The 16,148-nt window shown below is 53.8% G+C and overlaps 6 protein-coding genes across 6 annotated transcripts; 1 reads left to right on the top strand and 5 right to left on the bottom strand.

Annotated features, from left to right (window-relative positions):
• Nucleotides 1–657: 657 nt before the first annotated feature.
• Nucleotides 658–1,367, bottom strand: TRIREDRAFT_103576 (uncharacterized protein; the record flags this gene model as incomplete). Its single annotated transcript, XM_006962041.1, has 4 exons — nucleotides 658–758; nucleotides 838–942; nucleotides 1,016–1,232; nucleotides 1,314–1,367. 4 exons carry the CDS (start codon nucleotides 1,365–1,367, stop codon nucleotides 658–660), a joined length of 477 nt encoding a protein of 158 aa, XP_006962103.1.
• A 799-nt stretch (nucleotides 1,368–2,166) lies between these two features.
• Nucleotides 2,167–5,513, bottom strand: TRIREDRAFT_21444 (uncharacterized protein; the record flags this gene model as incomplete). Its single annotated transcript, XM_006961914.1, has 5 exons — nucleotides 5,053–5,513; nucleotides 4,199–4,987; nucleotides 3,953–4,149; nucleotides 3,839–3,863; nucleotides 2,167–3,731 (listed from the first exon to the last, which is right to left on the bottom strand). The coding sequence occupies exons 1-5, from the start codon at nucleotides 5,138–5,140 to the stop codon at nucleotides 2,167–2,169; spliced, it is 2,664 nt and encodes an 887-aa protein (XP_006961976.1). The 5' UTR covers nucleotides 5,141–5,513.
• A 1,479-nt stretch (nucleotides 5,514–6,992) lies between these two features.
• TRIREDRAFT_120067 (ubiquitin system component cue domain-containing protein) lies at nucleotides 6,993–7,865 on the bottom strand (the record flags this gene model as incomplete). Its single annotated transcript, XM_006962040.1, has 2 exons — nucleotides 6,993–7,482; nucleotides 7,593–7,865. The coding sequence occupies 2 exons, from the start codon at nucleotides 7,863–7,865 to the stop codon at nucleotides 7,159–7,161; spliced, it is 597 nt and encodes a 198-aa protein (XP_006962102.1). The 3' UTR covers nucleotides 6,993–7,158.
• A 1,067-nt stretch (nucleotides 7,866–8,932) lies between these two features.
• TRIREDRAFT_74682 (uncharacterized protein) lies at nucleotides 8,933–11,905 on the bottom strand (the record flags this gene model as incomplete). The annotated part of the gene is made up of 9 exons (XM_006962039.1): nucleotides 11,629–11,905; nucleotides 11,120–11,224; nucleotides 10,848–10,992; nucleotides 10,045–10,499; nucleotides 9,825–9,970; nucleotides 9,577–9,746; nucleotides 9,276–9,485; nucleotides 9,082–9,223; nucleotides 8,933–9,001 (listed from the first exon to the last, which is right to left on the bottom strand). Exons 1-9 carry the CDS (start codon nucleotides 11,639–11,641, stop codon nucleotides 8,933–8,935), a joined length of 1,455 nt encoding a protein of 484 aa, XP_006962101.1. The 5' UTR covers nucleotides 11,642–11,905.
• Nucleotides 11,906–12,159: 254 nt separating this feature from the next.
• TRIREDRAFT_74681 (uncharacterized protein) lies at nucleotides 12,160–13,607 on the bottom strand (the record flags this gene model as incomplete). The annotated part of the gene is made up of 6 exons (XM_006962038.1): nucleotides 12,160–12,483; nucleotides 12,544–13,042; nucleotides 13,098–13,194; nucleotides 13,262–13,273; nucleotides 13,354–13,437; nucleotides 13,502–13,607. The coding sequence occupies 6 exons, from the start codon at nucleotides 13,605–13,607 to the stop codon at nucleotides 12,160–12,162; spliced, it is 1,122 nt and encodes a 373-aa protein (XP_006962100.1).
• A 485-nt stretch (nucleotides 13,608–14,092) lies between these two features.
• TRIREDRAFT_55592 (uncharacterized protein) lies at nucleotides 14,093–15,485 on the top strand (the record flags this gene model as incomplete). Its single annotated transcript, XM_006962248.1, has 2 exons — nucleotides 14,093–14,308; nucleotides 14,385–15,485. Coding segments are annotated over 2 exons (1,317 nt in total), but the record flags the coding sequence as incomplete, so codon positions are not given.
• Nucleotides 15,486–16,148: the final 663 nt, after the last annotated feature.

The raw sequence follows: 16,148 nt of genomic DNA, 5'->3' as shown, positions 1-16,148 counted from the left end.
CACTCGCACACACACCGTAACCGCAGCGTCTCCGCCCCGTCTGCCCTTGCAAACGAGTCACAACACCAAGCCTGCATATCGCCGAAAGGGGGGGGGGGCAAAAACCTCCTACTACCTTACCTACTACCTTACTTACATACTATACATACACTTCTGTTGCTACTAAAACACGGCCCGGTGCCCTCCGCTAAGAAAGTCCTCGTGTGCACGTAATAACCGGCAAGACTTTAGATAGTCCATCGAGCAGGATTCCGACCAGCTGATCTGCGGGAAAAAGTGGGAGATCGCTCACCTACATGCATACTTTACCTTACACCTAGCTACATACAGTTACTTGGACACAACCGCAGCGTTACATTCACTACGACGAGAGCCACGCCCTTCTGAGCATCGCTCGTCAAATTTGATCGTGTGATTGCGCCTCGTTCATCATGGAAGAATATCAAACATGTTCGTGGGCGGGACAATATCTGAAGTATTGCTGTGTAAGAACTACATGTAACCCGTGAGGCAGAGATGCTTCATTCCTCCAAGCTCATCCATCGTCTTAATATCATTCATCCATATAGCTCACAAGTTCATGTGCCATGCTTTCCCTTACAGTCCCCTCATCCATCTTCACTGAAGAGCTCCAGGACGGAGGACTTTGCAAGTCTCTCAGACCTGCTCATTCTTGAACCGAACGGCATCGTTAGCCATGGCCTCAGACTTGACCTTGGGTCTCTTCTTGCCCGCTCCTCGTTTCTCGTCATTGGCGTCTGATTCCCGTCGCATCGTGTCAGTAACGTAACTCTACGTGATCCAGACTTGCTCAAATTTATCATAGTCCTCACATACCTTCAGCGCCGCGCTTCTTCAAAAGCATCGGCTTAACATCAAGCCCCTCATCATCAACACCCTCATCGACCACGCCAACATCCTTATCCAAGCTCTTCTTGCTAGCTGGGCAACACAAACCGTTAGCATCAATCAATATCCGAAGATGGAAAGAAAGTAGCAGAAGAGCATCACTCACGACGTCCCCTCTTGCGCGGCTGAACAGGCACAGCCGCGGCCGCGCCCTCGCCACTGCTCTCGCGTGCTTCAAAGTCGCTAATCTGCTTGTTGATCTTCGTCCACATGTTTTGCAGACTCTTGACGGTACGGCCGGGGATGTTAATCTTCTCCCACTTGATGCTCGTGCCGCGGCCGTCGCCCTTGAGCTGGGCGACGATGCGCAGGAGGAACTGGAACTGTAGAGGTAACGAACCAGGTCAGCATATCGAGCACCTGTCGTGACAGAAAGACAAATCTAGGGCCAGAGCGCTGCATACCTTTGCCTCTTCAGTCCAGGCGAGGGCGCCCTTTTCTTGGCCTGCCGCATCCATGATTGTCAACTCGGTTGTTTGTTGCTTTTAGAGGTTGATGGAGAATTTCTGTTAGACTCTGTCTGGCTGTTGTCGAAGAATAGAGAAGTTGGAAGACAAGAATGATACAGAGTTCGACTGTTGTGGATTTAAAAAAAAAAAAGAAGGTCTGAGAAAAAGGACTATCAAGGTAAATGTGAACAGGAGGCAAAGTGAATGACATTCCGCTCAGATTATGAGCACATTTGGACGGAGTCACTTTCCCGCAACGTCTCATGTGAGGGTCGAATTTGGCTGCCAGTCACAATCTGCAGCAGAGGAAGTGAAGGGCAACTTGAGAAAGTGAGTTTCTCTCAGGTAAACGAAAGCTCATGATGAACATACAGGTCGCTTTACCACAGCGCAGAGTGACTTCTCCTATGTTGAATTTCGCAGACTCCAACATCCTATTTTCAACAATGTCTTGCTAGTATACACCTAAGACCGGTAAACACCCTGGCAGCTCAAATCATAGCTGCTCCGAGAAATCAGAAAGATCGTCTAGTACCAAGTTAACCGCTCACGCCACTTTCCTCCACCAAGAACGAACAAGAACCATGTAGTCCACTCGAAAAAGAAAAGAAATTAGAAAGCCCTACGCTGAACAATCCATAGATAAGCTTCAGCCAATGCCATGGGTATCGCACTCGTTACCAGAAAAATCAACTCAAGCGGATATATCGTGAACATGAAAGGGATTCGGCCGTTGCGTGGTACTCATGGAAAATGTTGACCAGAATCCTGATCAAAGCAAGAACGCAATGGACGTTCGCTGCCCCAGTTATGTCGTCGACTTCATCTTTTCCCTGAACGCCATGAATTCTCTGAACCGTACTTCGTGCTCTTCGCAAGCTGCCAACCACCTTCGGCGGACTCCGTTATCCTGCTCCACCCAGTTATGGTACTCCATAACGTCGGCATCACCCCTTGCAGCTAGGAATGAATAGCCCTTTGAGGCTCTTGTGTGCAAGATGTTGGATTTCCGCGTGGCGAAGTGATCGACCACCTGTGAGTTGAACATGTCCCAAAGACGTAAGTATCCCTCAAACTCTTCGAGATATTTGCTCCATGATGCAACGTTCGGCTTCACGCCGTCAACTGCCACGGTGGGCGGCAGTCTAGGAGCAACTGGAGGCTCAGGGAACACCAGCGGATGTGCCTGAGGAACGTCGAGGTGCAGTTCGCTTGACGCCTTGCTCTCAAATGGTAGGCTATCTTTCAAATCGGTGAATGACTTGAGGCCGGTCTTGGGCGGAGCAAACGGCGCCACGTTCTTGAGATCTTCAAATGTCGCTCGAAACTCTTCGCTATCTTCGGACCCTTGCAAGTTGACAGGTATGTGCTTCCTTTCCTCGGCCTGTTCAAACGCCTGGCCTAGTCCCGTCACGTTTCCAGGCCGCCATTCCGGCCGTGACGGCTCGACAGGAATATTCCTGGCAACCGTGGGATGAGCATGAGGATGAGGCTGGGGATGAGGCTGAGTAGCAGGAGGAGTTGCAGAGAAGGTCGTGGCGGGAGTTGCCGCAGACGAAGCTGCACCGGGAGGCGGCGGAGTAGGGGTGTGAACCGCAGCTGGAGAGGCAGTCAACGGTGGATCGATATCCATTGCCTGGGGGCTATCAACCGTTGCAGGCTTTGGATCTTTCTTGCGGCCGGTCCAGACATAGCGTTCTTCTTCTTCGCTATATTCCTCAACAATGGCGGCGTTGCCGGCCAAGGGCCTCGTAGTTCTTGTTGTCTTTCGCGTCGTTGATCGGCCTTGTCGCGTGGGCGACACTGATGTTTTGGGAGTGGCTGGCGGCGGAGCAAACGTCTGGGGCCCAAACATGGAGTTCCAACTTTCCGCGTCAAATCCGTTTTGAGGCGCTTGAGCTCCGGAATCGGGAACAGTTGAGCTGGGAACCGGTCGGCGTTTGATGGGTGAGCGGCGACCTGCCCTGCTGTCTGACTGAGAACGGTTGAGAGGAGGGGGGTTGTTATCCCCACTCCCAGCACTGAACTGCCACGTTGCAGAAGACTCGTCCTCGACGAAAGTCGTGTTGATCCCGTCAGCGCTCGTGCTCTTTCTGAATTTGGATGTCCTTGGAGGGCTGGGGGTAAAGGCTTCTTCGTCCAAGTTAAAGCTGAAGCTATTCGGCAAGACACTGTTAGCGCTCGATTTCTCTACGGCAGGTTTCTCATGGTAAGGGGTGCTGTGGAGTGATTCTTTTCTTGGTGTCAAGGCAGGTAAATCTCTGTTCTTGATGAGCAGCTTCAAGATCTGATACTGCTCCTGCTCAAAGGGGGAGAGATTGTGAACTGCATGGCTTTTTCCACTTGGACCGCATAGTTTAGATTTGGGACCGACTTCGGCCATGTTGTGTTTTGGTGTAGTCCTTTGGGGTGACTCGACAGATTGAATCTTTGGGCACGATGAAGCGCCATATGGAAATGGTTTCACGGGTGTTGCGTACATTGTGGGCTCCCCTGTCTCCTTGACTGGTGTCTGGCGGTTGTTGAAAGCTGAGGTGAAGAGGTCAGCCGTGGCTCCTGGAACAAGTGAAGTCCAGTAAATTAGTAACACTCACGTGTAGTCGGTTCGTTGGTTGTGGAAGGGTTGGTTGTTTGATTAGTAGTAAACACATTGCCATTTGGTGCGGCAGTAGTAGTGGTGGTGGTGGATGTCGCCGCCTCTGTCTGGGGCTTGAAGGATGCGCCAGGCCGCGAGCTTGGGGGAACAGGTACGACACGAGGCCTGCCCTCAACTCCGGGTCCATCTGGCTTTCTCTGAGATCCATCGGCAGTCTCCTTTCGCGCTATATCAGGGCTACGACGCTTGGGTGCTGTTGATGGGCCCGCTGACTCTGACGGCTCTTTGGTGCTTCTTGCTCGACTCGACGCGGTACTGCCAAAGGGGTTGGTCCTCTCGCCTCCACTGTTGATGTTCGATGCATTCTTGGCGGCGTTCCTGGCGGCCTCTTCATTGCCGCTCCATTGCCTGAACTGCGCCAAGGGATCGGCCACAGGTTCGGGGTTGGGTGCGGGCGCTGTCCGCGCAGAATTGGTGCGAGACGAATAGTTGTTGTTGGTGACGGGGGGCTCATCGCCAGGAGTATTCGACCGCGGATAGTAGCCTGCCTTCTTGGCCCCGAAGGATGCCTCGGCTCTCTTTTTGGCAGCCTCCGTTCGGGGAGGAGGCGTTGGAGGGTTGCGAGGCGGCGGAGGGGGAGGAGCTCGGTCTTGCGGGCGGCCCTTAGCACCGCCTTTCCGCATGCTTTCGAAAGCTCGCGCAGCCGTTGCCGCCGATGCCTGCTGCTGCTGCTTGGCGGTGGGCGGCACACCGGCCGAGAATCTTTCATTCCATCTTTGTGGCCCCGAAGTGGTTGTTCGCGGCGCGTTTCGTCGCGGTGGCACAGGGAATTGCTGGCTGACGTTTGACCATGGGTTTCCTCTTACACCCGAGGCGGTCGGGTATCGGCTGGAAGCGGACCGCAAAAGGGTAGCATCGTACTTTGCTTTAGCCTCGGGGTCGCTGAGTATCTCGTGGGCAGCTTGAATGACCTGAAACTGCGAGTTGACTTCTTGTTCTCGGCCAGGGTTACGATCGGGATGGTATTTCAGAGCTGTTCTCAACAGTTAGACGAGTTGATTCCAGGGACGTTCGAGATGGAAAAATATTGCTACACACCTAGCTTTCGAAACTGCTTCTTGATTTCCACGATATCTGCCGATGGAGTCAGGCCCAAATCAGCGTAATAGTCCCGCTGGGGCGCCATCGCAGCTCTGGATAGGCAGCTCCTTGCTGGCTCCCAGCTCTGGAATGGGCTATGAGTCTAGATTCAGGCTCGATATCACAACCACCATATCAGAGCGTTCTCGAGCTTCGTCTGGGAAATCTGCTCTCGGCTCAGGGCTCGCCAATACTGCCCAGGGTGGGAGCGATTGAGCCAAGGTGGTGTAGGAGGGAGACGTTGGGTGCAGTGTCGACTTTCTCGGCTCTGATTATGGTTAGATCAAGGGCGTATCGGATTTGGAACGAGGCGGTCGCAGGTTTGCGCAATTTCTAAACGTTTGGTATCGTCGGACGCTGGGCGAATAAAGGCTTCAATCTGTGGAAGACGATGCTAATCGCACGGGGTGATTAGCAGTGGTGAGGAAGAAACCACGAGCACCCAGATGAAACAAAATGGCGCGGCAGCAGAAGAAGAAGAAGAAGAAGAAGAGAAGAAGAGAAGAGAAGACAGAAGAGGACAGAAGGACGGAACAAGAGAGGTTCATGCAGACCACCTGGGCAAGATTTATTGGATCTTGACAAGGGCCGCAGGGCTGCCAATCAGGACCGGCTTTCAGCCTGATGATGCTGATGCGCCTGACAACAAAGCAGCAGCTCGCCAGACTGCACGCTCGTTACGCGGCGGGGCACAACAGGCCAGCGAAGCAATGAAGAAGCCGAGCAAGAGTGAGAATATCTGACTGGTACTCGCTCGCCCAGACTCTGTCCCGAGGCGAGGTGATGACGAACATGTGCAGCTCAAGGGAGATCGGATCGCACCTGGGTACAACGGTAGGGTACCCTGTCCAACTTACCTGTAATGACGCCAGTGCTTGTGATGCCCTCTGCGAAATGGAAGACTGTCGTGCAAGGGAGGGAAGAATGCCGTAATCAAGCGGCTCAGGTCGCTTCTAGAACATCCAGGCCATACAGATTGAAGGGAGAAGATACAGAAGAAACAGAAGTTGACAGCCTCCGTATGCGATGCGATGTTTGAGACTGGGCAATGAACGCGGTTGCTCTCGCAAAGAAAGGTGGGAGAGCTTTCACGTCGCGCTGCGTGAGGAAAATCCAAGGATGAGTAAAGGTAAGATGCTGAGACAGGGACTTCGGTGCTTGAATAAAGCAGAGCCACCGTAAAACAGGATGAAGAATGTCAAGAGGTCAATGGTAAGACAGAAGCGTGAAGAAGAGCTGAGACACCAGCTGTGGTGGTTCCTGTTTCTCTTTTTCTGCCCTCTTACTACCTAGTAGCACCTTACCTTGCTGTATTTTGTTTCGTTGTACCTGATAATGTGCCTGGTCCCCGCGGTGACGCAGCGCCTTGGATAAGGCAGCAGATACCTAGCCGCTGTGGCTGAGCAGCCCGTCCACATCATGCCTGTGGCCGTGGCTTGGGGCTGATCGCATCTCGTGCCCAGCCAAACAGGTGCTGTCGTCTGCCGCTGATTGTCACGAGCTGGGGTTTTGGGGGTTCTTGGGGAGCTTACAAAACCATAGAACATGTCTTACATTACAGTACATCAGATGTTCTGATAGGTGATTCACTGATAGACTAGTGACTGGCAGAAATGCACAATAGATAGTCATGCCAATACGGCCAATGATGCTGGGTACATACCTACCTACCTTGAAAAGGGAGATCCCTTTGACGTCAAGCCTCTGGCCCATGCAAGCGCGGGGCTCATCGATATCAGAAGACAACCGAGAAAGGCCTCCAAGCGGCTTCTATTGTCAAATATCGACTGGACGGCTTGATTAGTGCGAAAGTGAGCACTTTGATCTGTGCTGGTTGATGATCACTAAGGAGAAACGAATTGAACATCATGTGGCAGCCTCCACAATGTTTCTCTTGTAGCATCTTCAAGCAATCCATTATCCTACACTGCTTTTTCTTCTACAGCCATTAAAACGCCATTGCTTGCAAGCCTCACCATAACAATGCAGCCGTGAAACCAGAAAGAGGAGCTTGCCTCGAATTACCCCTGCACAGTGTCTTTCCCCTTCTCTTTCCTTTCCCATTCACGATGACCCCTGGGCAGCCTTCTCCGCCGCAAGCTTGGCCTCCATCTTCCGTCTCGCCGCCAGAATCATCTCGTCCCTTCGTCGTTGCAAGGCAGCCTGTCGCTCTTCTCGGTTGGAGCTCCAACCCTTGCCCTTCTTGTCATGCTCACCCTGCGCTCCCCCGTCTTCCGCAGCCGGCGCCTCGGTAACTTTACTCTTCAGGTTGTATCGCGTGATCAAATCAGGTTGAGCAGGCTTCTCGGGCTGCTTCGCCGCAGGGCCGGAGCTCCCACTCGGCGGAGATTGGGTTCGAAGCGGAGGTGGTTGGAAAGTGATGGGAGGCTATCAACACATTTCGTTAGCTCCGTCAAGCAAATCGAGCAAATTCACGCAAGCAAAAAGGGCGCACGGAATCCTGTGAAACAAATGAGGAACACAAAAGGGTGTCATACCGTTTCCAGACGGCCTGCCAGAATCCGCTCCGTGGTGCTCTGGATGTTGCCGCCGTTGCGCTGAAGGTCCCACAGGATGCTCCGTCGCTCGACCTGCGGAAACATCTGCTGTATCCTCTGCACTGCAACCTCTCTTGACCTGATCAACTGCTCGGCCGTCCTGATGGGTGGTCGTTCGGGGCGCGGACCCGAGAAGAAGAGGTATCGCACTATCAGCCCCGACACAAGCAGGACAATGGCGAAGAATGGTAGCGAGATCTGTTCGTCCGACATGGCGACTTTTTGGCGACCGCAATTGCGGCGTCGCTTGACGAGTGTAGATTCCGAGCTAGAATCGCAAGACTTGATGAGTGTTGATGAGCGTTGGAGTTTTGAATTCGTGAGTAGCGATTGCGCGGCTTGTGAAGAGACGGCGAGCAGCAGTCGGTGAGGCGTCGGAGCGTAGCCAAGACCAAAGCTTCAGAATGACGCAAACACAAATGAAGGTCAGTAGAGAGCAAACATGAACAGTCCAGATGCGCGTCGCCAGAGCGCCCGTAAATTCGAATCCTGAGAACAGCCGATCTTTAGCCCGTTGGCGGGTGGGTGTTGGATGTCTTCATGCGAGGGTTTGTGACAAGGCAAGGTAGAACACGCATAATATCCCGTCAGGTCACTCCGACCAAGAGACTCGAGCAAATGAGCGAATAGGTACGCCACCCATGTCCGTCATGGTGGAACCTCGGCTAATTTGCCCGCCGTCAGTCAACATACTGATGCACTTTGTGCATGTCTTGCCTCGTTACTAAGCAAGTTGCCGTGAACAGAAAGCCAAGACCTCACGAGACAATGAGAGAAGCAGATGAGCAAGATGAATGGCCTCAGACATGCTTGAGTGTAATTCAATAATCGAAGTAGCCCTCCAGATTGAGAAGTTCCGAAACTGCATAGAGGAAGGAGGGGGTAAAAGAAAGGCAAGGGAAAGGAAATTGAAAGCAAAAAGAGGCAAAGGGAGAAACATGCACTCAGCCAGACACACAACCGCAAGATATGACCAGGTAAAATATCCGCCAGCACTGAGCAGCGCTCTTCTTCTGGCCAGTCTTCCTCTCAATTGATGCATGATTGGCAAGCTAAGAATATCGGCCTGCCGTTGAAAACCGACTCTGCATTCCAGGACCGTCATGATACCGAACCCATTCCTTTAAAAGCAAGATGAAAAAGAAATCCTCAGTCCTTGCCCTAGTGGCTGAACGCCAAAACGATGAAGCAGCTCGACCAAGCTTCCATGTCTCTGGTCAGCAGGTAATCCCTCTCCAGGCTCAAAGGAGCACCCCCCCTAAATCCGTTCCCACAGCCCCTTATGACAGAACTGGCGGTGGCTGTCCCAGGGACGTGTCCAGATCTCCATAGTGCAGCGTGAACTCTCTCTGTATCGCGCGCAAGGAGGGGTAGTCGTCAGCTTCTGCTAATTGAAGTAAAATAGCCAAGGTTCGAATGTAAAACTTACTCGATCCTTTCGCCAAGTGGCGGTATCCCACACAATGTAGTATCCTCGCTCGTGGTTTGGACTCAGAATTTGAGGCGTCATGTGCTCGTCCTTTGTTAGCCAGACTTGCAGTTTCTTGTGCCATCGCCAGTTCCGAGAATGCCTGGTGCGCATTAGTGGTTATGTCAAAACGAACGACAGTCGGTCAGACTCACAGCTCTACTGCAGCCATCTGCTGCTTCGCATCCAAGGGACAGCTGTAGAAGATCCAGAACAGAGTCTCTTCGTTGAAGCTCTGTATCTTGGTGTCTATCGGCTGCACATTTGTCACGCTGTAGCACTCGGGCAGTCGAAACTTGTTAAGGTTCACTGTCGGCTTTGGAGGAGCGTCGTCAAATAATGAGTAGACTTGGGTTGAAATCAGTCTAGCATCATCTGGTTAGCAAGAGTATCGCTTGCGTCGCGGCATCGCGGCGTCGAATCACCAACGCGCCGCCTCGAGAATTCGTCACTTACTCGGGGGAGCTCAGATCGAGGCCAATGGTGCTGGGATCCATCCCTATAATCATGGCGTGATAATCGGGGTAGGTGTTCATCAGTGTCCGCAGTCCCTTGATGCCCCATTTGTCAACCGCAGGCATACCAGCTAGTGGGTCTACGACCTCTGCAGACTGGCTGTCCTTGCGCTCGGTCGATCGCCCATTCGGACCCTCGCTGCCAATAACACCAAGAGATCCCCGCCCCTCGCCGGCTGGCGAGGCTACTTCTGACGCCTTTGCCGAGTCGTCTTCCCGAACCGTTGCCGCCTTCTGCTTACTATCGTGCTGTTGCTGCTGTGCCTGTGGCTGCGGCTGAGCCTGGGTCGGAGGCTGTGGCGGCTGTTGTTGTTGTTGCTGCTGTCTACCAGGACCTGGGCCATGTCAATAGGCGGCTCGAATGGACGAGGGGGGAGGGGGGGATGAAGAGAGTAAAAACCTTTCTTACCGTTTGCCGTGCCTATGGCAGGCGACGATCGTGCTTCGTTTGCCCGGTTTGTCGCCGTCAGAGCGTTCAGCAGGCCGTTTCCACCGTTGTTCTGCATAGGCCCTGAGGAGCCAGGGTTCTGCGGGTTGAAGCCCAGAGAGGACATCAAGTTGGCTCCACGTTCTGAGCCTATCTCTCCGTTGGAAGTCCGGTTCAACGGAGGGAAATCGTCGACACTATTAGGCTGGACTTGCGTCGGCTGTGGCCCGAAGCGAAAGGGGCCCTGGTTTGACTGCTGCAGCCGCGACGACGGGGGACCAAAGAGGTCATCTTGGCCGCCCTGCTGGGAAGGGCCTGGCGCCGGCTGATTCCGCTGGATTGGCCCGCTGATGGTTCGCGAAGAGCCCGCCGTAGACCACATCGATCCCTGGGTAGTGCTGGGGATCTGAGAGTTGTTCGACAGAGAAGGAAATTCCCTGTGAGCGTTCGTTAGTGCCTGCGACAGTAGAGAGCGCCGCCGATCATCTCCATCAACATGCCCGAGAAACGAAGGAGAATCCGCCGCCAGATTCGCAGGGCCCGAAGCGGGGGGAAGCTTGAGAACGTCGGAATAGGCCAGGCCAGAGACGGAATGCGACTCCGGCTCCGCGCTCGACGAATCCCGAGGCTTGTTGACCTGCTTTTGCTTGCTCTTCTTGTACGTGTAGCGTATCATGATGAAGCAGGATGGGATTTGGGAGTCGTGGCGATGAGATGACGAGATGAAGTGTGGCGGAGGAAGTTGGGAGGAGATTCAGAGTTGGAGTGAATGGGAAGAAACGTACGAAAGGTCGAGCGGTGTTGCAGGCTGTGACCCGCTCAAGCTCTGCGCAAAGCTGACATTGCCGCCCAGCTGGCGAGCCTGGTTCTGAAAGGCAGCACCGCCCATGGGAACAGCTGCGTTGAACGCCCAGCCTGAGGTATTGTTCGCTATATCGATCGCATCGAGCCAGCTGTTAGCACCTGGCAACCCATATTCGCCAATCCCAACGCCCGAGCCAAAAGCCCTCTCCGCCTATAAGTACGGCCAGCTCGGTGCGGGTCGAGGGTCAAATACCTAGTTTACCATTCGGTAATCGAGTTGACACAGATCGGCCTTGCTGTGGTTGCTGTTGGCCTCCGAAAGCGCCAGGCATTCCGCGCAACGACTGCGGCACCGCTCCTGTCATGAAGAATGAAGCCATTAGCATCCGAGTGTCAACAAGTATCCGTCCCCTCGTATTGATTGATCTTTGAAGAATCCAACGTCGAATGACAAAGCTCCGGCGCTCAATCAAACCAATGACCATGCTCAGATCAGAACCGCCCTCTGCATCCAACATAATTGTTCGTAGGCGGGGCATTGACGACGTTGACCGAGTCGAGATACGTTTCTCCTTCGAGAAGCAACCGGCCGTGATTCGTCTCACTCCGTCTCTTGCAGCATCAAACCCATGTCCCGTCAACACCCCCATCCTTTGTCGGCCTTGCTGCGCATCATAGGGCGGCCCGTCACGAGCGAGCTTGGGTCAAGAGGCCGTCGAGCCGAAGTCGTCGAGGGGGGAAAGCCGTGTGGACTTGTCCTACCTGGTCGATTCATGATTGCTCGAGACTGCGCAAAGGCACCGATACGAGGCTGCAGATTGTGTGTCGCGAATGTGTCCGGACCGTGATTCGAGGTTCAATTCCGTCGTTGCTGGTCGTCTCGACTGACTATCGTCTGCTTGAACTCTTTTTCATATGGCGTCGTCCTGGAAGGCTGGGCTCTGGCGCGGAGCATGCTGGCCGGATTCAAGTGGGTCCGTGCCGAATCTGCCTTCCCAGCCAATCAGGCTGCTCCAAACGAGTGCGAGGCTGGCCGATGACAGTTCCAACGTCCGCACCGGTTCCGGACAAAGAAGTTCTCGTCAGCGAGAGTGAGGTCGAAGAAGAAAGAAAAGGTATGGATTGCAAGAATCATTGCGCGCTTATGGTGGGATATCGCTATAAATGAGAAATGGCCAGAAAAATTGGTAACCGAGTGTACTGGCAAGCCACCAGCCAAGGCAGTATGGCCTGCACTCTCTTATCAAACAATAAGATTCGCCCCAAGTTCTCCTCAACCAATCGCTCCTCTTCTCATGTTATCAATCGTCTAAGATTCGACTCAAAGTCTACATCCTTCACTCCTCTGCCAATCAAAATGATTTTACCCTCCGTCGATGAAACGTCTGCGCCATCAGGAGCCTCAATGAGCTCGAATATCTCCCTCACGCCCTGCAGAAGCTTCACGTCACCGTTGTCAAATACGAGTCGGCCCTTTGACCGGTGGATCTCGAATTCAGCAGCAGTCTCGGTATCTGGTAGCTTGTGGTCCCAAAGCACCGTCCGGAGCCATCGATCGACGTCCTGCAGCTGCTCCGGGCGAAGCGCTGGTACCGGAATGGCAACAGTGGATATTGTCTGCAGGTTTGGGTTGTCAGTCTCTTCGTAATCTCGACGGCGTGACCTCCTAGTACTTACAGGATCCAAATGGCTGTGGCCTTTGCTTTTGGCCTCAGCAACGTTGAACTGGTCATATGCATGAAGGTCTAGGAGAAACCCCTCAAGCTGGGGAACGACGCTCCTTTCCGTCACATGAATTCTTGCGGCTCCATTGATAGACTCGATCCGTTCCCTGACTATCCTCAGATGATCCTCGCTAACCAAGTCGGCCTTGTTGAGGACAATGACATCTGCGTGCGATATCTGTACGTGAGCCGTCGTCATCAATGGGCCATGATGATCATGCTCGTTATGATCTTCGATCTTGCCTTTTGGGTCGTCAAGGCTTTGGAGGATATTCTTCGCATCCACCAGAGTAACCACTCCGTCGAGATAAATTGTACTGCCAAGGCCGTCGTCGACCCAGAACAGAGGAGCAATGTTCCCAGGGTCTGCTAGCCCAGTTGTTTCGAGCAGAATGTAGTCAAATGCCCCCTTCTTTTCCATGAGGCTTTCGATGGCATTCACGCCAGTATCTCTACTCTCCGTCAGCATCTGCAGAGGCCGAGAGCAAGCGGTGAAGGGGACTTTACTTGACAGAACAGCATAGGCAGCCGTTCCCGACCTCAAGCCACTCTTCTACCCTGTTGTCGCCTTGGCTGACCGTGAGAGACTTTTCAATGTCGACAGCTGCACAAATGGAGATGTTAGAAGCCTGCTGTCGACGAGAGGGGTTTTCAGAGAGGTATCTTCATACAATCTCCAAACTCTTTGAATTGAATGAATAAAGTTAGTACAAATGAGTTTACATAGAAACACTAGAGAGAAAAAAGAGTAGGGACCACTCACCGTTCATGATGACGGCAATCTTCTTGCCATGCTGTGCCGTAAGGATATAATTGAGTAACGTCGTCTTTCCGGCACCGAGATAGCCTGGTTTGGCTTGTCAATCTCAGGCATTCAAAGTCGTCTTTACCTGAACCATCTATAGCCTCACCTGTGACAATGGTGATGGGCACTTTCACATTGGGGCCCTCATCTGAATCCTTTATCCCACCACTAACCTCCACCAACTCCGGAGGGGCATCGTCGTCAAGATCCATGACGTCTGGCTTAGGCTATTATGTGGGTGTCCAAGAGGCAAGGCCAAAGACAAGATAAGAACACAGGCTGGTTGGTGATGATCGGTATTGAGAGTCGGATATATCCAGACTCATCAGAGACAGGCTCGGTTACATAAGGCTCTACCAAGGAGTGTATGCACGATGATGTACTGGGCTCCGTCCGTGCCATCCTGCCTGCTGAGGAAACCGATGCCCCGCTATACGGCTCTGTAATTGTTTAAGCCAATCAAGGATGCCTGTATGGGGTTTATGCTGTTACCAAGCTCTCTCGAGGCAGTATGCACCTAAGCCGTATGCCATAGCTCCAAACTTGAACCACACACCCCAATTGGTCGATAGCCAGGCTGTCAACAGCATCGCGACTGTACATATCAAGGCTGTTTCTGGGTTTCTTTTCTTCCTTCTTCTGTCTGTTTCCCCTGCATTCGCCACCAAGCCGTCGCGTCAGGCCTGCAACCTTCACCATGTCTCTGGCGCCGAGCTCCCCTCGTCTGCCCAGCCCCCCGCCGCCAGCAGAGATCCAGATAGCGCCAAACTCGCCGTCGGGAGGCCCTGCAGCGACTCTGGCGAACACGGAGATGGAGCAGTCGCATTTGGACGCCAGTTCCTCTCGGCGGATTCATCCGGGGACAAAGGCTGCAGACATGGCCGCCGGCCCTCCATTGGTGCCGCTGAGCGAGGTATGACCGCTCTCCTGTGTCGCGAGCCGCGCGCACAAGACTCCAAGGGGCTAACATGGGAGACGGGGAAATCCAGCTAGATTCGCCATTCCAACTCCAGGAGCACCTCGCTGCCCTGCACTATCACAGCACCGCCTCCGGCACGCAGCCGCTGACGCGCGCCTCGGCCCTCCAGCTCGCCCAGCCTCCCCACGGCATCGACCGCACGCTCTGGCTCTACGAGCTGTGCCGCTTCCTCATCTCGCAGTGCAACTCCCTCATTGTCGGCTTCCTCTTCGACACGCCGCCATGCAGCGCCAGCACGTGCCCCGAGATGCGCGCGTCGGAGTGGCAGTTCCTCTGCGCCGTACACGAGGCACCTAAGAGCTGCTGTGCCATCGACTACTGCTGCCACACCCTCGACTGGGCCGCCAACGTCGTCTCCGACCAGAAGATCTTCCCCAGCCGCTTCGTCGTGGTCAGCGACATCCATAGCAAGAACGTCGGTGTCAAGAGCTTGGTCAACGTCTTCCGCCGGCTGCACCGCATCTTCGCGCACGCCTGGTTCCAGCACCGCAGCGTCTTTTGGTCTGTCGAAGGACAGACGGGGCTCTACGTCTTCTTCAAGACGGTTTGCGACCTGTACGACCTGTTGCCGGCCGAGAACTACAAGCTTCCCCCTGAGGCAGAAGGCCTCGAAGCTCCGCCGGAATTCGACGCCGCGGCCAACAGAGCGCCTGCGCCCCAGATCCTGAGGCCCTCAGCCGCTGCCGCCGCCTCGCATCCCGGGGCAGGCGAGCTCGAGGATGACGGCTCTCACAGCTCGGTCAGTCGCACAAATACTCGCAGGCACATCAGGAGCAGCCCGTCCACCGGCAGCTCTGTAACAACCGTCTTGGAGGCGGAAGAGGAAGATGCCGATGGCGTCTCGCGGAGGCTCAGAAACATGCACCTGGCAGCACCCGACCTCCTGGAGGAAGAGCCTGAAGTCGCCGAAGTACCCGTCATCGTCGAGCAATCAGTACTGGGCGGTCCACCGCCTCCCCTTCTTTCACCGTCCTCAACAACAGAACCCCGGCTGAGCGAAGCCAACACCGCATCTGACTTGTCAGATGCCGGTCCAGCAGGGGTGTCCGCAAGCGTTGTGGAGATTACAGATGAAGATGACATTACTAGCGTTATCGACACTTCCGATAATACAGCCACTGAGCAGCCGGGCGAGAGGACGGCCGCAGCAGCAGACGACGACTACGACAACAACAATAACAACAACAACAACAACAACAACAACGATGACGACACGCGCGATAACACTCGTGAAGTCCCAGAGGCCGCTGCATCTGAGGAAACATCTCCACCTGTACATGTCGAAGAACCGTCTGCGGAAGAAGATAAAGAAGCAGAGCCGCATCAACCAGAGTCTAACACAGCAGACCCAGCGCCGGCGGCAGATGCCGCCGAAAAAGAAGGGGCCACAGAGGAACAAAAGTAGACGTCTCGGATGTCGTTCTCTGCTCCTGGCTTGAGTGGACAACACAAGGCAAAAAGAGAGCAGTCGAAGAAATCAAAGGAATATGAGATCAAGGACTACATAGTTTTAATACCCGGGCCTGGATAGCCCGTTTTGACTTTCTCCACGGTGGACTTCATAGGTAGTGTATAGGGTCGCAATATGTATAGGTAGTTTGGGCGAGATAAAGCAGGCGGACGAGTCAATTGTATAGCGTCTTGATTAAGAAAATCAACACATATTACTGCAGAGGGAGAAGAAGAAGAAGAGGAAGAAGAAAAAAAAAACCAAGACTATTGGTTTGACCGCCAAAACTGTCATCATGCCTTACGACAAGAGAAGCTCTGCAGA

This window comes from Trichoderma reesei (genome assembly GCF_000167675.1).
Source record: "Trichoderma reesei QM6a unplaced genomic scaffold TRIREscaffold_2, whole genome shotgun sequence".
Taxonomy (NCBI): domain Eukaryota; kingdom Fungi; phylum Ascomycota; class Sordariomycetes; order Hypocreales; family Hypocreaceae; genus Trichoderma; species Trichoderma reesei.
The sequence above is the reverse complement of the archived record's forward strand: the minus strand, read 5'-3'. Positions and strand labels throughout refer to the sequence as shown.